This window comes from Pelodiscus sinensis, chromosome 17, assembly GCF_049634645.1.
Source record: "Pelodiscus sinensis isolate JC-2024 chromosome 17, ASM4963464v1, whole genome shotgun sequence".
In the NCBI taxonomy this organism is placed as follows: domain Eukaryota; kingdom Metazoa; phylum Chordata; order Testudines; family Trionychidae; genus Pelodiscus; species Pelodiscus sinensis.
This window is the reverse complement of record NC_134727.1, coordinates 37898281-37925930: the sequence shown is the minus strand read 5'-3', so window position 1 is coordinate 37925930 and position 27650 is coordinate 37898281. Positions and strand designations below refer to the sequence as shown.

Here is a 27650-nt window from a genome sequence, read left to right as displayed (position 1 = left end):
AAATCAGCCTGGTCAATCCTTAGACCTGTCCTTCAGGTCTTCCTTTATCTACTATATATTTCGAAGTTTGTTTGTTTGTGAAAAATGAAGTCCTATTTCCCGATGACCGACAGAAACCAAATTTTGCATAAACAGTCCTGCCACGTGAAGTAGCTGAATGTGCTACCTTTTACACCGGAATATGCTGGGTGAAAAGTGCAAATCAGTGTGTCTCAAAGGGGTCCGTGGACCCACTCTGAGAAAGCTGCTACCAGGCTCTTCCAGTTTGTTTACCTACCCTTGTGGCTCCCATTGGCGCTGTTTGCAGCCAACAGGAGCTGCAGGAAACGGCGTGGGCTGGGCCGTTGCTTCCCATGGCTTCCCTTGGCTACAAACGGCAAACCGCAGCCAATGGGAGCTAGGATCCAATAAGTAAACAAACCGGAGCAGCCCGGTAGCAGCAGACCACTTTGAAAAACACTGGCCGAAGTAATTATTTTTGTTTTTCATCGGAAAAAAGACCATGGTGGATAGAGTTCATAAAAAAAATGTTGGCTAACAAAATTAAAATCGAGTCACTGGTTCGACTGTCATTGTAGTGCAAAGAACGTTTTTTACTGTGACAAAGCACACAATAAATCAAATTAGTTATGGAAAGAGCAATGGAAGCTTTACGAGTTTCTGATTTAAATTTACGGTGCAGGGTAACGATTCAATAAAACACATAATGGTTGAAGTTGAAATCCCACAAATTTAAAACCGTTCTTCTACTTCCTGCATGCAAATTCTATGACATGTATTTCGTTTCTTGAACTTTCCTGTAAGTACAATCTATGCAAAATGACTTTCCCTGGTCCATGATGGGCCTTGCATGCTAGTGCTCTACAAAGACACGACTCTGGCAAGCCACCTAAGCTATGTCTACACTCGCAGCTTCTTGCGTGAGGGATATGCAAATGAGGCTAAGTGTGGAATATTGCCGAGCCTCATTTGCATACCTAATAAGCCGCCATTTTTGCAGAAGAGGCTTTTGCACCGGAAGGAGCTGTCTACACTGCCCCTTCTTGCGCAAGAAAACCCCTCTTGTGCGATGCCGTTACGCCGATTATTTTCAGGAAGAACGGCATCGTGCAAGACGAGTTTTCTACCACGCTTAGCCTTATTTGCATATTTCTTGCGCAAGAAGCCATGAGTGTAGACATAGGGTGTTTGGTGCTCTTAAAGACCCAGGTCCTGGAGTCATGTGACAACAGCCGGTTCCATTTTTTTTTTTTTTTTTTATAAAGAGGAAAGCTTCCTGCCCTGGGTAGAGCAGGGAAAAGCTGGCAAATAGGAGCCCGCAGGACTCAGAAAGCAGGAAGCAAAGAGCCAACGCTGATTTTGGCTTTTCAGTGCTTGAGGCTGGCTGTGCGCACCCGCAGCCACGCCCCGTGAGGACTTGGAACCCAGACGTGAATTCATGCCGTTACCGCTCAGTGGCGCCTCCGTGGGATGGAGGAAAGAGAGCATGAGACTCAGAGGGCGGCTCTGAATCCCAGGGGAGGGGGGTGTCTGACGCTCACGCCTGGATTCCATCTCCGAAGTGCACCAAGGCGGCACGAAAGGAAACCCCGGCACCCAGGCACCGGAGCTGCCGTGCCAGGCTCTGGCGGAGCCGTAGGCTGTCTGGGCTTTGCTGTGCAGCGGGCTCCTTGGCGAGCCGCACGATAAATGTCGGTGTTCATCTTGAACCGATGCTCCCTGGCTTGGCAGCTGGGCCGGCCCTCGTGGGACTTCGTCGCAACGGCTGGGCCGCAGATGGCAGCTGCGGAGGAGCGAGGGGGCCAGCCCCTCGACAGAGCAGCGAAAAAGCAGCACTCTGAGTGGGTGTTTGAGTGTAGCGCAGGTGCCCTCCCCCGACTGTGCGTCTGGGGTGCTCAGGCCTTAAAGGCAGAGGCTCCAATACCACAAAGCCTCCTGAGAAGCAAAAGATCGGGGAGGCGCCCTGACAGCTCGTGTGTGAGGTGGCAGAGAAAGGGGGAGCCGTTGGAGGGATTCAAAGTGAGGGTCAAAAAACTCGGTTTCATCTCCCTTTTACTGGCAGGGAAGCCAAGACACCCTGAAGGAAAGGGACGTGCTCCCGATCACACAGGGAGCCTGTGGCAAGGCCAGGGATAGAAGGAACCTAGGAGTCCCGGCTGCTATCGATGCTGCTTTAACCACTAGCCTCCGTTCCCTTTTCTGAGATTGACGCTCACAACACCTGCCTCCTCCTGGCGCCTGCAGCCAGAACCAAACTCCCGCGAGGCAGCGAATCCGACCATAGGACCTGGCAGGGGCAAGCCGGTTGGTTTGCAGTCTCGCGTTCCACGTGGAGCGGCGGGGTTTTAATAGCCGTCCAGCGCAGTGCTTTGCAAACGTCTTTTCTCACGACCCAGTTGAAGAAAATTGTTGATGCCGCGACCCAACGTCATTTGACTGGAGGGCGGGCTCCGGGGTGGGGCTGAGGAGGAGCTTTGGGCTGTAGGAGGGGGCTCCGGCTTTGGGGGGGCAGGGCTGGGGCAGGAGGGGGTCACCTCGAGTGGCTCTCAGGCAGTGGTGCAGCAGGGGGGCGAAGGCGGCTTCCTGCCTCTCCTGGCACCGCAGACCAGGCTGCCCCAGAAGCAGCCAGCAGCAGGTTCCCAGCCAACGGGAGGGCGGAGCTCGTGCTCGGGGTGGAGCAGAGCACGGAGCCCTGTATGCTCCCCCCACACACCTAGGAGCCAGCCCTGCTGCCTGTCACTTCTGGGGCGCAGCGCAGTCTGTGGTGCCAGGACAGGCAGGGAGCTGCCTTAGCTCCCACTGGTCACTTGATCCCCCTGCAGCCACGAGACCCAGGACCGGACATTCCTCCACCCACGGTTGCAACCCGTCGTTTGAAAACCCCTGGTAGAACTCCTGTGGCAGTGGTCATGTGCGCACAACAGAGTTGGGAAAAGAGATGCCCTAACCAGCTGTGGAGCAACACGAATACGTCCGACGCCCAGCGTGCCAGGGTCAGGTATTGGCACACCAAGCGGCTGGAAATCAAGCGTCTTTTCCACCAATGAAGCCCCTCCTCCATTGTTTGTCACACATCTCCGTACGTGCCTCAGGTGAAGCTGAGCAGGCGCCCCCGTTGGTCTCCGGACATCAACCATATTTAGCTCACAGGGCAGGAGAAACTGGACGTGCATCTCGTGAGCCGGGAGTTCGCTGCCCACTATTCTGCTCAGCAATTTCAACAGCACGGATGAACGCGGCAGGAACAGGCAGAGGTGCTGCAGAACCGGCGTGCGGCTGGCCCGGAGGCTGTATGCGTCTGGACAGACCTGGAACGCGGTGTTTGCTCAGCACTAACCAGCAACAGTGTGTGCTGGGCCTCTGCTGCACAAACTGGAGGGACAAGCCCCAAGAGGCCTACAGTTCAGGCCGACAAGCAAGACGATGCAGGCCTAAAATGGACTGGAAGCTAAGTGTGGTGAGGCTATGGATTCTAGCTGCAGAGGCGATGGTATATTTACTGAAGGGTGTTAACAGGGGGACCTGCCAACTGGAAATATGTGCTTCTGCCCCACTGTTGTGAAGGATCTAGCAATCTGAAGGATTGTTTTAAAGGTTTCTTTTTTTAATTGCATTTTAATGTTAGGTATTCAGGTCCTGGACACCCTGAAAGATTCCACGATGCCTGGAGAGCTAGGAGAATTACGGCATTGCTGGTGGCTAACAGGTTTGAGTGATGAAAGGGCATCTGAGGCTGCAGCTACTCTGCCAAAAAGTTCCATGCCTCTAAGATCGCCCATTAGCAGTTGTAGTGTTCCCAATGACAGGCTGATTTAACTGCTGGAACCCCGGAGCATTCGCCAAAGCTGGCACCCAGCAAAGCTCCAGCAGTGGCGCATTTATAAGTCTCATTGTGCCAGTGCAGATGCCTTTGCTAGATTCTTCTGACTGTGTTTGTGGACATATTTTGCTCAAATGCCTAAAGAACACTGTGGAGAAAGGATGTCCACGTGAAGTGCAAGGCATGCTTTTTGCCCATGGCGACGCTCAGTAAATCACCTCGCAAAACCAAGAACCGCTAGATGGGAAATTTCCAAAGCTTAAAACCAGCCTTTCTTTTAGGATTGTTTTGTATGCAGCCCCATACAAAAGTCTTTTGCCAGCCACCTCTAACAGCAAAAAGGTGGGTTTTGGAAAGACTGGAAGGGAAGGGATACAGCAAGGGATGGGGAGGGATGTCCAGGCAGCATGGAGGAAGGTTGGAAGATGAGAGCAGGAGTTCCCAGAAGGGCTCCATTTGTCCCACCACAGTGAGGCCTCCCCTCTAGTTATCGATTTGCTGTCACCGATGAGGGAGTTTAGCACCTTGTCCCTTTCCTCCCTAGCTCGCAAAGCACTTCCCCTGCTCTGAGTGAAGATGAGAAAACAGAAGCTCAGAGAGGGGGAATGACTTGCCCAGGGTCACCCAGTTGGGCAGTGGCAGAGGTGGGACTAGACTGTAAGCCTCCAAGAGGCCAGTCTAGTGCCCAGTGCTTAGCAGGGAGTTTAACCCCAGTAACGCCAATAGAAACGCCAGCTTGATATTGCATTAGGAAGCTACATTTTTTTTTGCCCAATGAGCACATCAATCAGCTGCGTCTTGGGGTTCCAGCGCAAACCAACAGCGAGCAGGCAAATGTTTGAACGCACCTTCTGGAGTCTCCACTGCAGCGCTAGCGGCCCTGCTCCCTTCATGGGGACTTCTTTCTTGTGGGGCCAGTTTCTCCCAGTGCCCAAATACAGAGGGGGTCTGGGATGCTCAATGCTGGCCCCACAGCATTCTGCAGGTTTGCCCCCTCCCCCTAGCCCCACTGCCCTATGGGTGGGGGGAGAGGTGGGCTATCGCAGCTCCTGCCAGCGGGGATGTGTACTTTGGAAAGCTGCACCAAGCCGCCGTTGGGGCTGCTCAGGGCTCCCTGCCAGGGCGATGGCCGGCTGGCGTCCGCCCCGCTAGACAGGCAAAGAAGCTGGCAAAACTCAGACTCCACAATGAATTTATGAGCACGCTGGCTGTAAGTGCTTTGGACACATCCCACCTCTCCCCTCGCTCATTAGTTATGGGCTGGCAGGGCCCAGGGGCTAAGACAAAGAGGATACACAGACGACTTTCATAGACACTGCCCAGCTGAACCCTCTCGGGGGCTTACTACTCGCGCCGGTCCTTGGTGCGGCACCCATCGCCGTGGTAACGGAGCCCCTCACGGCTGCCTTGCAGGATGCTCTTGCATCGTTTGGATCAAGCCAGACGTAGCGTATCAACGGGCGGCCGGGGTGACAAAGAGCCAACCCCTCTCTGACAATCCCATGCCTGCTGCCCTAGGATTTAGGGCCTTTTTGTTACCGACGATCCAGTTGCATTCCAGCTTCTTCTGTGGGCACATCCTGCATTGGTCTTATGTCTCCACTTCACACATGCCCCTCTTCCCCCCCGCCCCCGGGCTTCCTTTTTACTGCTGCATGGATCACATAAAAACCTCCAGGACTACGAACAGGAGGCCCATCCTGGAAAGCAATTTTCAGACAAAGCTATTGTAAGCCCCTTAGGGAAGAAGTCAATTCTACCTGGTGGGATAAAAGAGATATGCTATCTACTTCAGCTCTTGGACAAGTGAGATTAAGTGCTGGTAAGGCTGGTTAGTCATCACTTATTACATGCATTGGAGAGAAAAATAAAATAAAATCAAAGCAACAGCGGAGAGGTTGTTACTAAATACCCAGCCTGTTTGATAATGGACTGAGTCTATAAAACACAAAACCATTAAATCCCCATTTACATTTTTCCCCACGCCGCTGATGTGCCCTTTATAATGGAGCTGCAGAGAAGAATCGAAGCCTGGTTTATATCAAACTTGGAGGAAAGACTCCAGCCCGGCGCAGAGTATTGTACATGTTCAATTTCATTCTCCAGCCGGCTGTGTAAAAAACAACCCCCTTGCTTTATGAGATCCACAGCCCCTAATACAGCATAATCCCACTTCCTGTAGCTGACAAGTACAACCAACTCAGAGCGAGGAGCTGTTTTTGTGACAGGAATATGGCTCTGCTCCCTAGAACAGCTGTGGGGAATATTCTCTCTGCAATCAGCAAATGAACTCATGATCGGGGGAGCTGCAGCTGACTTGAGTCTTGCCTGCTTACATGGAGTTGTGTGTTATTTGGGTAACACTGCCACCCTATGGTGACGGGGAGTATACAAGGAACCGGTGGTTCTAATAGTGATAGAAATGTAGCCGTGTTAGTCTGGGGTAGTTGAAGCAAAATGCAGGACAATATAGCACTTTAAAGACTAACAAGATGGTTTATTAGATGATGAGCTTTCGTGGGCCAGACCCACTTCCTCAGATCAAAAAAAGTTCTAAGTTTATAACCTCAGCAGATGCTCGCTCAAGCTGCCAGGTTAGCATGTGAAGAAAACAGGGCGCCCCTCACCAGGTCCTGAGCTCGCTTGCTCCGCCATGTTTTCTTTCAGGGAGTCAGGATGAAGACATGACTTTGCACATCTATTAGTCTTTGTGTTACTGTCATGCCTACGAGCCCCAGGGCAATTGGTTGTCCCTCCATGACTGCATTACACCATGTTAGCTGCATCCTGGGAACGCCGCTTCTGCAGCTGCAGTAGCTGAAGCCCCACTGTCGTGCACAATTTGGAATGTGATTCTGAATTAAAAACCATCGAGAAATCATATTCACCATGGTGCTGCAACAGGCCGTGCCCACAAGTCCTAGCACACAGGGAGGGGATGGGTAACGTTCGACAAGGCTTGGAACATTTAGACAGAAATCCCAATGCTCACGTTCACCGTTAGCCCCTAGAAATCCCCCCTTGAAGAGTCACGCAATGTATTGTTTGTTTGCACACGATACGGTATTTTTGCAAAAGATTTGGTGCAAAGGGGCTACCTGGATACTGATGGGGTGGGGGAAAATATTTAGAGTAGGATTGCGGAGAGCCATTGAACTCATCTGTTAATCCTGAATAGGATGGAAGCCATTTCATGCCAGAGGCTGTGGTAATCCTACCCTCTCTCCCCCTCGCCCAGTCCTAATTCCAACATCTATGGTTACTCACCCGTCAGCCCTTGGTTCTCAGTTATGTAATTCTGACAGAGAGAGTCACATTTGCTTATTCATTGTATATTATTTGTAAGTTATAAGCATACAGCGGAGAAGTCTGAGGATCCCGGAGAACTGAGGGCCATTATTAGCTAATCAGAACTCAATCTTGCACAATTACCATATATTATTTGCCATTAAATCGAACAGGGTGGTTATAAATGTTCCTCCATCCTTCAGCATTTCCGAACCAACCACCGTTAACAAGCACAGCGGCTGCACAGCTTCTCAGTCTCTGCCCCCAGCCATCACTCCATCTAATCCTAGCTATTGAAAACAATTTAAACGCAAAAAAAAAAAAATTGCTCTGCATGTGCGGAGATTGCTGGACAAAAAAAAGTGCCTGAAGGTAAATGGACAGGTGCTCCAAGTGTGATTGCTTGTGCGGAAATAGAACGGACAACAAACATTTCCATCGATAACTGAGATTCACCAATTGGCAAAGAAAGAAAAATGTTGCTTGAGATATCAGAATGTGATTTAAGGATACGGACTTTGTCTATTTTGACACGTGATGTTGCCTTTCTCCTACAACTTCCGGCAAGTGTGACAATTTAAAACAATTTTTTCAAAATCCTTTAAAATACACATCAACATTATCCACTGAAGTTATAAAAAAGTAAAAACTGAGCGCTGCCAAGCATACTAGTGAAAAGGAACTGCAGCAGTGCATGTTCTCCTATCCCCCACCGCCAGTTCACGGCACCTATGGAGCATGGCATGGAGGAACTGACAAAACAAATGACCCTCGAGGTCCCTCCCAGTTCTAGGAGTCAATGAACCGGCAGCCAAGAACTCAGTTCCATGCCTGGCTCTGTCACTGACTCTGGGCTTGCAAAACTGGTACAGACACATTTCAAGTGTAGTTTACCAGGGTAAATCACCCCGACACAATGCAGCTGTAATACTGACAGGAGGAACACCAACCCTGGGACCCCTGGAGCTTAGTGCGTGAGCTAGAAGCCAGCTGGCACTCAGGTGAGGCTGTAGCACCCTCATTCGCTCTCTAAGTGGTCTCAGTGCGAGTAGATGGGACAGTGAACCACAGCCAGAAGGTGCATGGGTTACAGAGCTACACTGGCAGCTGTCCCAATGTAATTATGACAGCGCAAACCATCCCTGTGCCCTACAAAAAGCACCAATATAACCAGAGCTAACGATGTCACAGTCTCTTGCCTAACAAAACCAAACGAACAAAAAAAAGGGTAATTACTACTTCACAGCAATGTCAGGAGACTTTGTTAAATAGTATGTGTAAAGCGCTTCATCTCCCCCGGGCTACACAGTGGCTGAACGTTAAATATTCATCCACAAGGCAACTCTGGTCATTGTTCCCTACTTGGGAAAAACCCGTTGCGGTGAAAGATGATGGATGCCGTGCTGGGCCTAGAAGAGGAAGCGAGAGTGAAACGGGAAGAAAGATTGATGGGATGAATGGGAAGGATCCGGATACAGAGCACTTCAGGGAGTGGAAAACGAACAGCTCTTCAGGTCCTTTGAATCTTGGGATGTTGTGTCCTGCCATTTCGGTGTCAATCTTTACAGTGTGAAGATCCACTCACCTTTCATCTGGTGAGCACTCCTCAAACACAGACCCACGCGAACGGTGCGTAGAAGGATCTTTTAGCACAGTCTTTGAATTGAGGGACAAGCACGGCCCTACAGACAGACACATAAGAGTGAGTCACAAAGGAAGAATGAACCAAATGGGAGACGTGGTGGATTTTACTGGTTGCCCATGGGCAGGGAAAATCCCACACGACGGAAGGTACGCGGTCCTCTAAATAGAAGACTTACGAAGCGGTCCACTTGAACAGATCTTATTTAATCATTGTCTTCTTTACATAACACGGGGAACATTTCTTGGCTTGTACCACTTCTGCTGTAAGAGGCCTCATGTCAGATGAGCTACCCAGCCAGCTCAGGAGTTGGTGGGACTTTTAATTCGATACAGACGGAGGGCACTTTTTCGTTACTATACAGCATTTTCCCTCACACCTTTAATTCCCCTCCCGTCTCCGCACTACTTGGAGTCCCCATCAACAGACTCCCACGGAACCCAGACATCCTGCATGGCAGTGAGTCAGCCCAGGAGCCAAACCTCCTAAGCCAGACACCGGGAAAAGATCCCACTCCGAGAGGCAAACAGAGGGAACGTGAGGCTTGCTGCTAGATAGATCATTTATTAAAAGTGAAACTCAGGCATTTATATCCTTGTCTGATGCACAGAGAAAAATCTCATACACAAAGGGAGCAGGACATTTTCTACATCTCAAATTATACAGTTTCACTATAAATTACTAGAGTTACTTTGACAGTACACAGCTATAGTACATAATTAAAAATACACGTAATCCAAAACATTTGGTATAAGATCAGCACAACATGTGGGAGGCCGTAATGAAAGGGGGAATGATTGCTTTTTCCTCCCAGTAAGCCTGGTACAGAGTAAATGGATTTTTTTAAACTTCTATGATAGCGTCCTCTTGATGTTCTGGCTGGAATGGGGCAAGACAGGAGAGATGAAGGCAACGAATGAAAGGCAAAAAATTGCAAACCTACTTCCTTTAAAAACAACCTTAGAAATCTGTTAGGTTAGAGACCTTAAGACAGTGTTTCTTAAACTGTGTTCCATGGCACAGTCGGAGATGTGCCACGAAGAACAACAGAGTTCAAAATGATTGCCCTTAAAGGGGCGGACAACCTTTTTTTTTTCCTCAATAACTCCCCCCCCCCGACACTTTTCTTTTTTTTTTGCTCAAAATAAAAAAAAATCCTTGGTGTTCCTCATAAAAAAAAAAGTTATTGTTTGGTGTTCCTCGATCTTAAAAAGTTTAAGAAACACTGCCCTAAGAATTCACTGCAAACTATTCTAAGATATGGACCTGATTGTAAGTCAAATTCAGAATTTAAGGCAAGAGCCCTCCCACTCCAGGAACACTGTTCACTGTCAAGCCGAGATGGGGGCAATGGGTAACATGGAAGCGTGAGCAGGGCTCTGTTGCCCAAGTGAATGGAATTAGCCTGTGCTGTAAGCGTTCCATTTAAAAATAGAAAGCAGAAACTGTAAACGGAACATTATCACCTCTCTTATGCTCGGTAAGTCCTAGCTGACATGAAGGAATAAAAAAAGAGCCCTCATTAATATTCTATTGTCTCTGCATGATGGGCCCGTTAATTGACTAGCCTGTAAGATGGCTCCCCAACCTAAAATTTCAATGTTCCCTCCCTTCAAAAGTTTAAACTGGAAAGAGAAAATGCTAGGGCACCACAGGAGTAAAAAAGTTTTTTCTCTCCTGTCCCCCTCCCTGATCACTTCCATTTACCGACCATAATTTCCCACCAGCGTTTACATCAGAATTTACTTACAGAATAAAGTGCAAGGCTCACCCTTTCTCCTCCCCACAATATTTGTGTTTGGCATAAAACACTCATTGCAAATTTAACCCTGTTTAGGTGACACATTCCTCTCACTCACTCTCTCTCTCTCACAATTGTAATTAGCCCATGTATCTTTACAGTGTAATTATGTATCTGGTTTTCATTTGGACCACGTCCTACTCGGAGTTCTCTTTGCTATGCTACCTCGTCTGAAACATACGCCTAGTGTGAGTTTCTTTGGCTCTACATTTCCTAGCTTGTTTGGGTAAGAAGCCATCCTACTCACATGCCTTTCAAATACCAGACACATTTTTTGGGTTCAGCTTTGTGAACGACATCAGTCTGCTAGAGGTGGCTGGCAAGGGCGGGGGAGGGAAATGCGTGTAGTCTATAGCATTAACCTAGAAGCTTTTGCTTATTCGTTAATCAACTACATTATAACATCCCTAGAAGGTACCAGACTATTGGGAAAAGTCGGGACAACCTTTATCCTCCATTTTTCTGAATCTTGGGACTCCTATTCACTACAGCAGCTAGAATAGCACAGCTACGGTGCTGCAGTTGTGCTGTTGTAGCACTCCAGAGTAGATACTTCCTACACTGACAAGGTGGCCTTTCACCATTGATGTTGGTAATTCACCAAGGAAAGACAGCTGGTAGACCAACAGAAAAAAGTCTTAACTGCGTCTCCAGTGAGGTTAGATCCATCTAATTATGTTACACAGGGGATTAAAGTTTTGCAGTCCTGAGAGAGACAGCTAGGTTGACCTAAGTTTTAGGTGTAGATTAAGATTTAATGCCCAAACATTTTAGAAAGATACACTCAGTTTTACCACAACTATTTGCTCGTGATATGCAGTATTCAAGATAGACACAAAACTAGGCCTTGAAAGATGAACACAGAATATCTTAGAATAAAATGCCCCTTAAGGACTTGCCCACTTTATGAGCTGCACTTTCCAGTCATCACAACGTCCCTGCCTCTAATTTACTTCTATCACAGAACACTTTAAATGTCCTTGTTTTTTTTCCACTGAGCCCAAGGCATAAGATAATTTCTTCTTCTTCTTCTACAAATACTGGTGACCAGCATAAGACCACTGCACAGGATGAAATCAACTCACTAAAGGCATGTCTACACTAGCGGGAAGATTGACCCTCTGGAGATTGATCTTCTAGCGTTCGATTTAGCAGGTCTAATGTAAACACCGTAAATCAAACACTGAGAGCAGTCCCCCTGGCGTCCCGTACTCCCAGTTCTACGAAGAGTAAAGGAAACTGACAAGAGCATGTGCTCCCATCGGCCTCTCGTTGTTGGACGCTGCCATGGCTCGGCTTAAGGTAAGCCGACTCTAGCCACACATTTTGCCATCAATAAGGCCTGCAGGAAGCAATCCACATTATCACCATTCCATCCTAAGGGCTTACGGGTTTGATCCAAAGCCTAGTGAAGTTGACTGGAGTCTCTAATGGGCAGGGCTTGACAAATCCGTTTATCTACTCGCCTGTGGTGAGTAGATTTCGGCCGGTCGGCCCGTTTACCGGTGGTGCACGCATGCGCGATGCGGGGCTGGCGAGTAGATTTTGCCGTGGTTTGTCGAGCCCTGCTAATGGGATTAGGCTCTTACCTGGACAGAAGGATTTCCTATGGACCCGCTGCACCATGTCAATTCTACTCACAGATTTGGAACAATTAATACGCCACTACTGAAGTCTGTGTGCCGCGGTTCAGCTGGACAGCATTTAAGGCCCATCTGTGAAATACAAGTTCTAAAAAGTATCAAGGTACAAACCTACGACTTGTGTGAATGAACCACGCCAATCAAAGCAATTCTGCACAACTGCATCTCAAACAAACCCTGCTGAAGCACTGAAAAATTTTGCTACCTCAGCTTTCATCACACCTCTGGGGCTCACAAAATATTTGCTGCTGAGGATTTAAAATACGTTGGACGGCATCTTTAATTGGCACGCAGCATAATCAAATACACACAATGGCATTACACAGAACAATTGCATTGTTGCGTTCCAGGTTATTAAAGTCTAAATGCTTTGAGACCCACAGGCACTCTGAACACGGATATTGCTGCTGAATTGACGTGATGTCAGTTTCTAGTATGGGAAGAAGACACACGAGGGACCAGTCCCTCCTTCAAGACACTTGCTCTCATGCTCCAGGCATGTTACTCTAGCTGAGTGGAGAACAAGCAAATAAGGCATCTCCAAGTGTTTATAAGGCAATGGGATCAAGGGATCTGAAAACCAAAGATTCCTCCACTTCCTTGGTGTCCCTCCTCCAACCTTTCCACCTTATAAACTCCTGCTAATGGCTGGTAAACATCTTTCCATCACCACCCCCTTAGAGAATGAGATTTTTTTAAAAATCTAATTGCTTAAGTGAAACCAACAGCAATCATACATTTTATACCAATTTTGATTAGTTCAAAAAAATTCCCACCTTCTCACAAACACATTCCAACAAACACACCAGAACAGCTGGAACCTGCCAACTTATTTCCTTTGTAAATAATCAATTTGCTGCTGTGCAGCTAAAACACGACAACACATTAATTGCTCTTAAAACACACCCCCATCTATTTTTACAATTTTGGCCAGGAAGTTAGGATGAGGCATAACCTACTAATAGTTTGAAGACAGATTTTACCTTAATCATTCTCTTCCAGTTGCATGCATACAAGCTCTGAAGTTAATCATGCACCAGAGAATACACCTTCAAGGCATCTGTCTTGAGTTATCCTTCCAATACAGAAGGGACCAGAATAATGGAAACTCTTAAGACACTGAAGAAATATCGATGTGAGACATTTGCTCATCATTCTCTATGCTCCTTCACTGTGTCAAATCCTTCTGGGGGGTTTTGTCTACACTGAAATTAGTCACCTGCAGCTGGTCTATGCCAGCTGATTCAAGGGTCTGTTTAATTGCACATTTGGGCTCAAGCTTGGCTACAGCCGAAGCCTGAATGGCTACTTTGCAATTAAACAGCCTCTAGGTTCTAGCCCCAGCCCCATGAGCAAAATTCTCTCTGATCTTTTCCATCCATGAGGGGAACACATTTTTATGTGCAAATGCGCACCACCAGTAGAAACACAAAACTTAGCATTAGGCGCTTTGCTAATCAGCTGGGTGGCATCTGACTCTCTCCTGAGTGGCTGCACAAGCGCACAGCTTACAGTGAACGTTGCCTACGAGCCTGTATCAGCCGGCACGGGCCAACCACAGGTTTTCAATTTAAGTGTAGACATACGTGAGATCTAAACAGTAATAAGGTTCTTAAAATTCATACTGAATTGGCGACTTTGAGGATACTAGAAACAATCCACATCTTCAGAGATGTATCAGATTAAAATTTCTAGCACAAGAAGTATTTTCTGCATGACACTGGACTTATTTTAAAAAGGCCGAAGTTTCTTGGACTTCTATTTGGAACATAAGCAAATACTTGAAGACCATGTGGTGAACTTATTCTTTTCACAAATATTTTGGGAAAGCTTAAGATTTCCAGAAATTATTGTCTGAACTGCCCGTCTTGCACAATAAAGGATAAATACAGTATTGAGTAGTCTCTCATGTTTAGCTATTCAAAGTTACAGCCAGTTTCTGCATGTTCAAACCCACAACTGAGAGTCTAACCAAAGTTCTCCACTGTTCACATTGCTGATTAAGGCTTATTTTATATATGATCATCAAGTGGGGCCTTGCATCTTAGAACAGAAAAGACAAAAAAAAAAAGTTAAAACAGCAGGGGAGCAGAGTGACTAGGTTGAATTGAATTTGAGGTCACTGAAAAATTTTAGCCTCCCTTTGCCAATTTCGTTTAGGCTATGAAGATCTGTAAGGATACCTTGGCTTCAAAATGACAATGCTAGGTTTAAATATCAAGTTACAAAAAGGCCAGTCTGTGCCATTCTATTATCCGCCTTATTCCTAGGAAATGTACATGTAATGCTTATGAAAGGTTAAGTGGCTTAGCTCCATGCATTGCTGAAAATGCTGCAGACAGATGCGGTTCAAATATCGTGTATGCCCCTGTTTGTACACTGGCGATACATCTGCTCCTTCTGTAATGATTTATCTGAAACAGACTGGAAGTCAGATCAATCTGCGTATCTGTTTTGTGAGGTAGACCTGCTGAAGACCAGATTGAGAAAAAAGTCACTTGTGTGACCTACACCTAATTTGACCCAGTCTAGCGGCCGGTGCCATAAGCCATGGCTTCACCTATCCCCTTGAGCCTAGAATTCAAGAGACAGAACAATGACTTAAGTGAATTAATTGGAGGCATTTCTAACAACATGGTCAAATCAGAGAATTAATTCACAATATTTGCCTAGATGCCAAATATTTCCTTAAATGCCCTAAATCCAGAAAATGCAGACAGACATTCTCAAATGCTAAAAACAATGCAATTAAATAGTGAGTTTTAAATAAGGTAAAACAGATCAAAAGGTTGGCCGTACTGGTCTGATTTCCATCTGATACAACGTGAGAAATCCATCTTCGAACCAATCAAATAGCAGTCACTGAAGCGGATTTGGCGAACTGTAGCATTCACAGAAGTTTGGGACTTGTCGCATAGAGCAAGGTGGAATGTACTCAGGTTGTGAGTAACCCTCAAGCAGACTTCTGACCTGTGCACCTTGATTCTGAATTATAGCTCCATTGCTGTTTCAGTCCAGAACCAAAGCATGTTGCACGATGGATTTATGATGCAGACTGAAACCACTGAATTCTTTTTACTCATCACCTAAATCACATTCAGAAGCAGGCTTCCAGAAGCACTTTACACACTACATCAAAGAACTCCAGAGTCAGAGTCCTACTGATATCTATAATTCTTCCTATGACCTTTATTTCTTCATTCCAATGTTGGCTTTGATTGGGAAGTTAAGTCTTCTCAGGCATGTTGGATGCATGTTTTCAGATACTCCTGATCAAGAGAGTCTTGATTATGTCATTTACACACACACAGCATTAAAACAAATTTACAATATAGTTCAAGAGTCTTTACAAGCTTAAAATGCGCCGCACCACCTGTTCCTTCAATACCATGCTTATTCTCATCCGAAGTCCAATTCATCTTCATTCTAGATGCTTGCTGCTTTCTGATTTCTGGTCCAGCCTGCTCTTGTTGCTCTTTACCATGTAGATGAAATAAGCAAGTGTTTCCTTCTCATTCACAGGGATATTTCTGAAGTGGCGGCTAATGGTCTAAACATGAAAAAAAGGCAAATTCTTGAATTAAATGCAGAAATAAGCAGAGCTACAGTTTGACCTTTGTTCATCCTGACATTGATTTAAGGCCGTTAAGTGAAACACTTGTACATAAACATGCACTGATTTGAATAGTCAGTCCTCCTTTACTCTTCACTGTGGCTAGAACGTGCATATGAGCAGAGAGTTGTCTTGCTAGATCAGCAATTTCAGCAGCCAATTCACAAGTGGAATTTGGAAGCTAGGAAGTCCTTTCTTAAGAAGGCATTACAAGAGGCTAGCTCTTTAGTTAGTAGTAGAAACCACCCCCCTATATTCATTCCGTGCCAAGTTTGCTTGGAGAGTTTCCCCATGACTCAGTATTTTAAAGAAGGGTGATGGAAAGCTATTGCCAAACTTTGCTAAGGGAACCAAAAGAGGGCGAGACATGGCAATGTAAACAATGCAGCTTCAAAGGACCTTTGTCCACATTAAAACATATTGGGGAAGCTTTCAAAGAGACTGAAAGGGGATCCACAACAAACGCACGCTAGGGCTGCTACCTCAAACTTTGGCAGAAACCCCGGACGGTTAAGGTTGCTTCTCTCATCCAGAGGAGAAATCTAATGTTACAAAGATCTTGTTGGGGCAGGAATAGGAGATGTGCTTTCCCTTAGGGTGGAAACATCTTTCAGCACTCAACACAACTCCAGAATTGACTTTTGTTGCAGGTTGCACAATATGAATCACTCCAAGACGACTTATGGAAGTTTGAGTTTTCCTTACGGTGGGTTAGAAGCAGATGTCTAAGAGCCTCAGGCAGAAGTGATTCAAGCATGGGAGCTGGACGAGGATCCAGCGTAGGGTCAAAGCTGCTCAAACTTCACAGGAAATCTGGGAAGTGTGTGACAATTTTAAGTTAGGCTCCCCTTAAGGTTAAGCTCTGCTTGCATAATAGTTTTGCTGGGGATACTAACACAAATGTGCTTCAGTACATAGCGCTTGCCAACAAGAGGTAGTTGAAAGACTGCTTACTAGTCAGACAGAACACTACAAATAAACTAGATACAAATGAAGAGCTACACCCCACCCTTCACCTTCTTACGCCATGCAATACACTGTACAACATTAATTCAGTACTCGACTTTGAAAACACAACACATAATAATTTCCCAAAGCTGCCAGAGCTCTGGGTGTTGTATGGTAAAAGTCCTGGGCTTGCAAGAAACTCACACTGCATTCTCCTCAGAGGTAATGGCTAACCTGATGAGCGCAGAGCTAACCTGGAAACACATTCAGGTGAAACTGAGGCAGGAGAGAGGATTCTAAAAGTGGCCTGAAGCAGAACTGCCATGAACATTAGAATACCAGTTAAGGACACCACAGCTATCTGCAGCAGTGCGTGTATAAAAGAGCTTCCCAAACTCTTGTCTCAAGTGGAAGACTGAAGGAGGAGCCAGCTCTTTCATGGCTTATTAAGAACATAAGAATGGCCATACTAGGTCAGACTCCATGTCCATCTAGCCCAGTATTTGGTCTTCTGACAGCAGCCAATGCCAGGTGCTCCAGAGAGCATGAACAGAACAGGAGACCACTGAATGATCCATCCAGTCACCTACTCCCAGCTTCTGGCAGTCAGAGGCTATGGGACACCCAGAGCATGGAGTTGCATCCCTGACATCATTGACGGACCATCTCTCCACAAACATATATGTTTTGAACGGTTTTGTTTTTAACCTTCATGACATCCCCTGGCAACCAGTTCCATAGGCTGACCCTGCACTGAGCGAAGTAATATCTCTTTTTGCTTGTTTTACATCTGCCGCCTATTAATTTCATTGGGTGTCCCCTAGTCCTGATCCATGCGAGGACGTTCCCTCTTATCCCATGACTGATTACTTTGCTTAAGAGCCCTTGGTGAGGGACTTTGTCAAAGGCATTCTGATAGTCTAAATACATTGTATCACCTTTGTCCACGGGTCTGTTGACCTTAAAACCTCAAAGAATTCTAATAGCTTGGAGAAACATGATTTATATGCATCAGAGGGGTAGCCGTGTTAGTCTGGATCTGCAAAAGTGACAAGTAGTCCTGTAGCACCTTATAGACTAACAGATGTATTGGAACATAAGCTTTCATGGGCAAAGACCCACTTTGTCAGATGCATCTGACGAAGTGGGTCTTTGCTCACGAAAGCTTATGTTCCAATACATCTGTTAGTCTATAAGGTGCTACAGGACTACTTGTCGCTTTCGCATGATTTATATGGTAAGCAAAGTATGTCAAGATCAGGGGAGGCAAGGGAAAAAGGAAGGACTAGCAATTGCACTAGGCAGAGAATGGAGAAAAACAAGCCATATGACATTTAAAATGACTGTTAGATGATGCTGTACACAGAATAGTTGTACTGATGTTGGACCAAAAATATTAGACACACAAAGGTGGTGAGATAATTTCTTATTAGACCAACTTCCAGTGGTGGGAGAGAGAGAAGTTTGAGCCACACAGAGCTCTTCTTCAGAGGATCTGGCTCAAAAGCTTTTCTCTTTCATCAACTGAAGCTGGTCTAATAAAAGAGAGATTACCTCGCCCACCTTGTCTCTCTGTTAGAATGTGCGTCAGGCATTGGGTTTTGCATTGGTCACCAACTACAAATGTTCTAATTAATAACTATACGGGACAGTAAGAGTCCACTTTCCGATTCTATTTATTCTGCCATCACTAGCCATTCATTTTATAATCAATTAGAAGGATGGGAAGAAAGGAGAACAAATAACTGCTACTGCAAAATATTCCTCGGGATCCTTTTCATGGGAAGAAAATATGCCTATAGACTTTTGCTGGGGCAATTCACTGGAAACAAGTAGCAGAGCTTCTGGATGAACTAGTGATAAAAATCAATGCAGGCACTTGAGTCCAGAAAGTGGATGCAAGGCTGGGGGAGTGAAAAAACACATTTTTCTTATGTTATATAAAGTGACTGCCCCGCACCCTCACTTACTTCTGCTAGCTGAGCCTTATTGAGGCCAGGCCTGGTCTGTAACTTGTAATGTCTTTTGTACCGTCGCAGCGTGTTCACTTGCAGCTGGAACAGGTCAACCTGGAAAACAGATGCAGGATGACTAGAATGCAGATGCATCTGAGGAGAGTATCTCAAAAAGGCACTAACTTAACAGGCCTGCTCTGCCTGTATTCAGAGCCACATCCCCCTGCTTTTGTGACAAATATAAGTCTATTTTTTATTCTTGTTGATGTTGCAGAGCGAAAATAGTCTCAGGGGAGAGAAATTCTGTTCCGGCTCATGTACCACAACAGAATGGCTAGTCAATTTCCAGTTGTAAGGCCAAACTGTGGTCTCAATCACACCTCTGTATCCTCAGCAATCCGTTCACTTGTAAACTGAGTAAATCGGAAAAGCAGGTCATTTACACACAGAGAGCCCCCAATGCCATTCTTACAGAGAAGAACCACACTAAGAATTATCGTTTTTTGTTACAAACAGAAATCACATTCACTGCAATTCTCAGTGGTTCCCACAGAGTTTAGAAATGTGTGCTTGCAATATCAGGCGGAGGCAATATCAGGCAACACCGCTGAGTTTGTGTCACAAACTGATGGGATTTCCGGGTATCGTTAAATAATGAACTCAGTTAGGGATATTTCAAAATGTAAAATGCACAATTTCTAGAGAGTGGAAAAAAATGAACAAAGGGCAGGCAGAAAGTGTGTGCTCTGTTAAGTAATTATTTCAATTTATTAGCATACAGCACTTCAAAGTATGCTCAATGGCTAAAATACAAATAGTAATACCATCTAATACCGTTCGTAGATCTCACAGCACTTTACAAAGGAGGTCAATTTCATAAATACCATTTTACAGATGGGGGAAACTGAGGACAAGAAAAACCAGGATATGTGGCTCTTGTCTCAAAGATTTTATAATTTTTAACTCGTTTGAGAAGTATTATTAAATAATGCTACTGTGGCATGTAAAAAAAGACTGTTTATATACCAAAACTTCATAACATCCTTGAAAGTTGTTTTTTAAAAAGTGTTAAAAAGCATAACCCATCTACAAATGTAACAAAATAAAAAAATAGTTTTAGATCCAATTAAACATTTTGTTTGACCCAAAGCCAAATTTTTATTTTTGTTATGGCAAGAAAACCCACAACATTTCTGTTTAAAACAAATTACCTTATTTAAGTGGTTTGGCCCTTGAACTGAAAAATCAATTACTACTGCCTGCATATAGTGTTGTAGGGATGAACTCCCTCCCACCCCCCACAAACCTTTGCATTTCCCCTTTTATAGAAAGCTTTAAGTGGACAGGTGCACAGAAGAAATCTAAGAAATCCAGGAAGTAGGTCATTCCAGCATGATGAAAAAATGGAATATACTCACAAAATAAATCAGAATCACCTACCCCAATAAAAAAAATAATTCCTGCACACATTGCTACTTCCATAAGAATTTAGACAAAGATGCAATGACAGGGAAAGACATAACAGTCTTCTCAGCTCAAATGTCCCCATTTCACAGACTTGGAAAAATGTCCACCCATCTCCTCACCCCAAGATAATATGGTTCATGAAATCTGAACACGGCAGACATTGGCAACAGCAGTCAACATCCACTTTAATAAAACACTTACTTCTGGAACATCCATCTCGTGCTCAGGAGAGTCTCCTCCATCATCACTAGTTTTCCTTTTCCTTTTGTTTCGGACACTCTGAATGAAATTCTTGTGGAAATCACAAATGTACAGGTGCCTTACCTGAGTAAAAAGTAAGGCAAAACCAATCACAGTAATTGCTGTATAAAAAAATCTGTATAAGACTACAGTCAATTACAAAGCAATAATACAGAAGACATGTTTGCTGCAGTACATTTAACACTATGAAAATTACTGTCTTTTGAATCATGAGTTTGATGCCATACTCGTGAATTATGGAAACAAGCTCATCAAATGAACGTCAAGGGCTGGGAAAAGACAGAGGAAAATGAACGATTCCTAACAACCTGAGCTGAAATTCAATCTTTAGTAATAATGCTAAATTTATGATGTCACATTCACTTTCATAAAAGCAATCGAATGTCATAAAATACAGGACGATTTCTCTACATCCAGTTCTGAAGCAGGAGCCACTATAGTGGCTACTGCTATAGCAAACTCGCCACACTCAATCGACCAAATAGCCACACGTGGTTAGCATGATGGACACTCTGGCTCTACAGGATCATGTCTCTTCACTTCCAAAATGAGCAGTAGCTGGGCTGTGAAAATGTATGCATGTATTTACCTTGATGTATACAAGTGATCCCAATGATGTCAGTGAGATTACTAACTTATAGTGAAAGCTTTGTTATCCTGCACTTTGTTAACGGGAAAACTTACTTAACTAGTATAGCCCCCAGCCACAATACCGTTGCATCTCTAGGTGTGCAGCTTACCTTGGCGGAGCTTCTGACAGCGGGCACTGTTCCTTCCTTCTCAGCTTACCTTGAGCTGCCGGGAGCCGGATCTGCTCGAGGGCTCCTGAGTAGCTGGCCTGCTTGTCTTCCTGCCACTTAGGCGGACACAAGAAAAATACCCCAAGTGAGCGAATGTGTGTGTTGGAGCGGAGTAGCCTGCTTCCTCATTCCTCCAAGCTTTGTTAGTTCGTTCTTTCTGGTGCACAATACTTCCTTACGTGGCATAACCAGAGTGACAAACTAACCATTTGCCTTCAGAGCGTATATTCTGAATAACATTCTGAATGGCCATGCATTCCCAAGGGGTGGTCATCGCAGGACGGGGCAGGGACAAAGCAATAACCTTGAGTATCTGGCACATTCAATTAACCAACAACCCCCCACAAGTGCTGGATAACAAAGCTTTCACTGTACATGTTTTCAGGATCAGGGCCTCCCTTTAGCACAGAGGAAGGAAGACTGACTGGCTGCTATTTGTACATAAAAGTTTCTTTCTAAAAGTTCACCCCAATATGAAAGTTTTTCTTAATAAGGATGTTAAATTGCATTTAATCAGCTAATTGAGTAGTTGATGGAATTTCCATCAATTACTCAATTAGGTGGTAAGTACAGAAACAGTAGAGCTGTAGCAGAGTAGCTCTTACTACACTTAAAAGGCAGAGGTGCAGCAGGGGACCAAGTGCGAGCCAGGACGCAGCTGACTCCGTTCACACCTTGTCCCCCGCTGCATCTCTGTCTCCCCTGTTGCCCTGTGGAGACAGTGCTGGCGGGGAACCGGCTTTTTGCCTCTGATGAGGGGCAGAGGGAGAAGTGACTAGTCAAGTAGTGACTTGACCAGTCACTTACATTCCTGCTTCTTAAGAGGGTTGGAATGAAAACAGCCTCTCTCTAAACTGACTGTAAACGATGGAAATGAGTTGATGCTATCTAATACAAATGCCTTTAAACTGAAACATACAAAGAAAGCACTTCCTATCTAATTAGTTTAATTCTTTCTGCCTACATAGTTATTTTATTAGTCTGTTTTCCCTTTTTATTTCTGTGGTCTTTAACATGTAACATTAAAAAGAAAGCATCAGAGAGGTAGCCATGTGAGTCTATATCTGCAAAAACAACAAAGAGTCCTGTGACACCATAAAGACTAACCAAATTATTTACCACAGGACTCCTCATTGTTTGGGAAATAAAATACTTTTTAAAAAATAGAAAAATATGACTCACATTAGAAAGTTTCTGGGAGTACTCTGGGTGGGTGAAATGTATTTGTTTTTAAAAACAAATTTGCAGATTGCAAGTTGAATCTCTCTCTTTAAAGTGATTTTCTCCCTTGATGCTGTGTGAAAGATGTTCATAAACAGGAGAAACAGTGATATCAACCATACACAATATGCCATTAAATGGACAAAAGTAAACTCAAGTTAACTTCTAATTTATTTTAGTTGTCTTAATCTTATAGTTACCTATAATAGCTATAGGCAACAACAACAAAAATTCTGATTGAGTCTTATGCTGACAGTTACTTTAAATAGACATGCCCTCCATAAAGACTATGGCTGCTGAGCTCAGATGTGTCCTCCACCCAGTGTGGGTCTCATTTAAAGGCTTGACTGATAGATGTCACTTAACATGAATAGTCATTAGCTGACAACAGATAAGCCTGCTGGACACCAGCCAATAAACAAGCAGCATTCTTTTTCATTTAAAAATGATTGTGTGAACTTTTCTGTCAGATGACAGTTTTTAAATTACTGCTTCATGGGAACAATCCATGAAGCAATACCACCCAACTGTAGGCATCTGTAGAATTAAAGTTACTTCTTAAGTAATAACAGCAATAACAGGTATCCATCAGTGGTTAAAGTGGTACTACTGCCTCCAAAATCAAAAGAAAGTGGCCTGTTCTCTATCCTTCCACACAACAGGTTCACTGCAAGATGCTTCTCCCTAACACCAGCAATTCTTTTAAAATCTCTACTAGCTCTACTTCTCACTAATCACCAGTTGAAGATCTTTCTCTCTCTCTCTCCCCCCCCTCCCGCCCCCCAGGTCCTCTACTAAAGTTGTAAAAGAAGTAGTTCTATTATTTAAAACTAAAATGTTCTGGAATAAAGTCTGCAAAATAGTGACACACCACATATACCATCACTACAGTTAAGGGGGAGAGGAGGCTAAGCATCATCAGTCTGGTGGATTAAACATTGCCAATGTACAATGACAGGTACTAACTATATATATATATATATATATATATATATATATATATATATATATATATATATATATATAAAAAAATCAGAGAGGTAGCCATGTTAGTCTGAATCTGCATAAGTGGCAAGGAGTCCTGTGGCACCTTATAGACTAACTGAAGTGTTGGAGCATAAGCTTTCGTGGGCAAAGACACACTTGCCTCTGACAAAGTAGGTCTTTGTCCACGAAAGCTTATGCTCCAACGCTTCGGTTAGTCTATAAGGTGCCACAGGACTCCTCGCTGCTTTTATATATATATATATATGCTTGTTATTTCCACTCCAATTCATCTGATGAAGTGATGCCCACGAAAGCTCATGATTCTATATATTTTGGTTAGTCTCTAAGGTGCCACAGGACTTCTTGTTATTGCCAATGTGGTTCAATAAACACAATACAATTCAACTCACAATGCCTATCTTCGGTTTCGTCCCAACAGTCATGCCACGTTAGGTATAACTGTAGGATGGTACCAAATTGTTGGGCAAGGCTGCTGTGCCCTGTAAAGCAGACGTTGGGTTCCAGCCCAGAAGAGACCACACTGCAGCGGCACCTTAAACTCAGGACGCACAGCTAGGACGCATTCACAGCAAGGCTGCAACTCACACTTTTGTCAATATCCAGCTTGAGCTTCTTCTGGGAGATGCTCTTCTGGATCCTCTTGCTGAAGGAGGCATTGCCGGCTGGGCGCATGCAGCGGTCCCCGTCGTCGATCAGGCAACAGCTCTGGCCGTAAAAGGGGGCAGCAGGGGGCCCATCCCGGCTGTCCTCCTCGGTGCTGAAACCATTCATCGCCCAGCTCAGCCCAGCCCGGAAAATAATGGTAGGGAGAGACCCGAGGCCTCCCAACAGCAGAGAGAGTGGGACCCCGACAGTGAGAGCACCCGACACCCCCCCCCACAGCCTCCTCTTCTCCTTCTGGGCCCCTAGCCCCCCCTCCCGCCCCCAGCAACCTCCTCCTCCCTTCCTGGGCCCCTAGCCCCCCCCCAGCAGCCTCCTCCTCCCTTCCTGGGCCCCTACCCCCCCCCAGCAGCCTCCTCCTCCCTTCCTGGGCGCCTAGCCCCCCCCCCCAGCAGCCTCCTCCTCCCTTCCTGGGCCCCTACCCCCCCCAGCAGCCTCCTCCTCCCTCCCTGGGCCCCTACCCCCCCCCAGCAGCCTCCTCCTCCCTTCCTGGGCCCCTAGCCCCCCCCCCAACGTCTCCTCCCCCCTCCTAGGCCCCAGCCCCTAGTCACCCCTCCCACGAGTAGCCTCCTCGTGCGCCCCTCTCGGGGCCCTTCCCCCCCCCCGGGCCCCTAGACGCTCCCAGCTGCCTCCCCCGCGGCCCCCCGGGCCCAGCCGCAGAGCAGAGCCCAGCCCGGCCGGGCCCCGAAGCGCCGCCACCAGCCCGCCCCGCCCCCTGGGCGGCGGAAGTACCGCCCCCCCGCGCTCACATTGGCCGGCGGCCGCAAGGGGGCGGGGCTCCGCCGCCGCTCGCGCATCCCATTGGCGGAGGCGGGCGCCCGCCCCCTCCCCGGCGCGGGGCCGCTTCCTGCGGGAGCCTGAGGGGGATTTGCGCGGGGGGGGAGGGGCCCGACCAGCCCCCCCCCCTCAGGGCCCAGAGCGCTCTCCCCCCACCAGCCCCATGACCCCCCCCACAGGTACCCCTCCAGCCAAGGTGTGACCCCTCCCCCCTCGACACGGGCCGCCCCCCCCCCCCGCTCAGGCACCGCCGATAGCGCCTGGCAGCCCCCTGAGGGGCGGGGCTACCCCCCTCGTGCACAAGGGCGGGGGGAGGGGCGGGCTCAGCCCCCTGTCCACACTCAGCTCTTCACAGCCTCAGATTGGGATGAAACAGCCCCCCCCCCCCTCACTACACCACGTGACCAGGCTGGTCCCCAGCACAGATGGGACCCTCAGTGCCCCCCCCCCCCCCGGACTCGCGCAGGAGAGGGGACCTGCCCACGGCGCAGCCTGCGGAGAAGGCGGCAGCACCTCGCCGGAGAAAGGCCAGGTAGGGACCCGGGGAAAGAACATTCCTTGAAAACTGCCCCTCAATAATACCCCCCCCCCCCGGCTACAACAACGCTGACTGACCTGTTCGGCTCCAGGCTGAAGGAGGGGCAGGTTCCTCCAGGCACTATGTGCACAGCGGGTCCAATCTCCTCTTCAGACAATTACAAGGATTATACAAGACACCCAATCCTGACCCCAACATGCCTCTTACACGTGGGCCTTATGCCCTTTGCTGCTGGAAACAGGCAGTAAAAGCCCCTGAGCCAGCCTCTTGAAATCATTCAGAATCTTAACCAGTAATTAAGTACATTAGATCATCATTGTATGGGGTCAGACCAAAGGTCTGCCTACCTCAGGATCCTGTCTTCCAACAGTGGCTAATGCCAGGTGCTCTAGAAGGAATGAACAGAACCAGTAATCATCTATCCTATCACCCATTCTCGTCTTCTGCCAGACAGAGGGTAGAAACTTAGGCTGTCAATCACAATTAACTAAAAAATTGTGATTAAAATTAATCAGGATTAACCTCCGGTTGAATTGCCTTCTTAAACAACAGAATATCAATCGAAATGTATTAAATATTTTAGAACTTTTTCTACATTTTCAAATATAATGATTTCAATTACGACAACATAAAGAGTACACCACTATTTTTGTTACAAATATTTGCGCTGTAAAAATAAGAGAAAGTATTTTTCAGTTCATTTGATACAAGTTTTGTAGTGCAATGTCTTTGCAGATTGTGTGTTACGTAACTGCATTCAAAAACAAAACAATGCAAAAAGTTAGCACCTGCAAGTCCACTTAGTCCTACTTCTTGTTCAGCCAGTTGCCAAGACAAACAAGTTTCTTCACATTTTCTGGTGATAATGCTGCCCACTGATTTACAGTGTCACCAGAAAGAGAACAAGATGTTTGCATGAGACTTTTGTATCCAGCATTGCAAGGTATTTATATGCCAGATATGCTGAACGTTCATACGCCTCTTCATGCTTTGGCCACTGCTCCAGAGAGCATGCTTTCATGCTGGTGACACTCATTAAGAATGTGTTAATTCAGTTTGTGACTGAACTCTTTGGGAGTAGAATTGTATGTCTCTGGCTCGGTTTAATACAGTCTGACATATTTCATGCTATAGTAGTCTCAAATGACAGCTCAGCACATGTTCATTTTAAGAACACTTTTGCTGCAAATTTGACAAAACACAAAGGTACCAATGTGAGATTTCCAAAGACAGCTACCACACTTGACCCAAGATGTAAGAATATGAAGTACCTTTCAAAGTATCAGTCAGAGGTACAGGATATGGAGCATGCTTTCACTCTGATGTGGAAACTGCAGAATCCAAACCACCAAAAAAGAAAATCAACCTTCTGGTGGCTTCTGCACTTCTATCTAGCAGAACCTGTCAACAGAATGGACACATCCTCTGGAATGACGGCAGCTACAATAGTGCCATGTGAACATCTGTTCTTATTTTCAGGTGATGTTGTGGGGGAGACGCACCTCTGCTCACCAGCCCTAGCCCCGACCTGCTGCATCCGAGGGGAGGTGCCCCTTTGCTGGTCCCCACTCAGTCAGCCTAACCCAGACATGCCACAGCTATGGAGTGGTGCCTGTCCCCACCCCGGTCCTGCCAAAGCTGCAGTGGCCATAGAGAGGTGCTTCTCACCTGGCCCTGCGCTGCAAGGTGAAAGAGGACTGGGAGTAATCTTCTCTCCCTGGGGCAGCCTGTACCCCCTCCAAATGCCTTATTCCCAGCCCCACCCTAGGGCTGGCATCCCAGCCCTTAGCCCCCCCTCTGCGCCCCAGACCCTGCATTCCCAACCAAACCCTCACTACCCCACACTCCAACCCTCTATCCCAGCCCTGAGCCTTCTCCTACACTCAACCCCTCATCCCACTCCCACTATACCCCATCCATGTGAGGAATGAGTTTTGTGACGTGCACTGGTATGGACATTGTGTGCCACACATCACCTCCATATTAGTGCACATACCAAAATTCATTTTGCACACGGACATGAAAAACGAGAAGGAACGCTGCCTCTCTGTGCATTTGGCATAGGATGCTGTTGGAGCAAGGTTCAGTCAGTGCCTGGCATATGTTGCTTTTCCTTTTGCCTATTTTTTTTCTTTTGTGTTGAAGCAATATGAAATGTTTGTTTCAAGAGCAGGCCCTCAGCACTTGCTGGGGAGATGTACTTGTGCT

The 27650-nt window shown here is 46.3% G+C and overlaps 1 protein-coding gene and 1 long non-coding RNA gene across 4 annotated transcripts in view; one reads left to right on the top strand and one right to left on the bottom strand.

Moving 5' to 3' along the window:
• Nucleotides 1-9298: 9298 nt before the first annotated feature.
• Nucleotides 9299-24364, bottom strand: SAP30L (SAP30 like). Of its 2 annotated transcripts, XM_006138276.4 has the most exons (5): nucleotides 24053-24341; nucleotides 21228-21294; nucleotides 20379-20501; nucleotides 18726-18824; nucleotides 9299-15744 (listed from the first exon to the last, which is right to left on the bottom strand). In XM_006138276.4, the coding sequence occupies exons 1-5, from the start codon at nucleotides 24121-24123 to the stop codon at nucleotides 15616-15618; spliced, it is 489 nt and encodes a 162-aa protein (XP_006138338.1). In that variant the 5' UTR covers nucleotides 24124-24341; the 3' UTR covers nucleotides 9299-15615. The 2 variants fall into 2 exon arrangements, with proteins under 2 accessions (XP_006138338.1, XP_006138337.2); XM_006138275.4 differs by lacking the exon at nucleotides 21228-21294 and having other exon boundaries at nucleotides 24053-24364.
• A 746-nt stretch (nucleotides 24365-25110) lies between these two features.
• The window catches only part of LOC142818749 (uncharacterized), a 100912-nt gene continuing 98372 nt past the window's right edge, over nucleotides 25111-27650 (top strand). Inside the window, exon 1 of one of the 2 annotated variants that reach the window (XR_012896403.1) lies at nucleotides 25111-25436. This is a non-coding gene — a long non-coding RNA (uncharacterized LOC142818749). The remainder of the gene's footprint in view (nucleotides 25437-27650) is intronic. The other variant, XR_012896404.1, reaches the window with a different exon arrangement.

Excerpts from the sequence above, each read along its gene's own strand:
- SAP30L (XM_006138275.4), bottom strand. The coding sequence starts at position 24,238 with ATGAATGGTTTCAGCACCGAGGAGGACAGCCGGGATGGGCCCCCTGCT. Across the intron at positions 20,502-24,052 it reads AGCTGGATATTGACAAAAGT|GTAAGGCACCTGTACATTTG; the intron begins GTGAGTTGCAGC and ends CTTTTTACTCAG. Across the intron at positions 15,745-18,725 it reads ATAAGGCTCAGCTAGCAGAA|ACCATTAGCCGCCACTTCAG; the intron begins GTAAGTGAGGGT and ends TTTCATGTTTAG.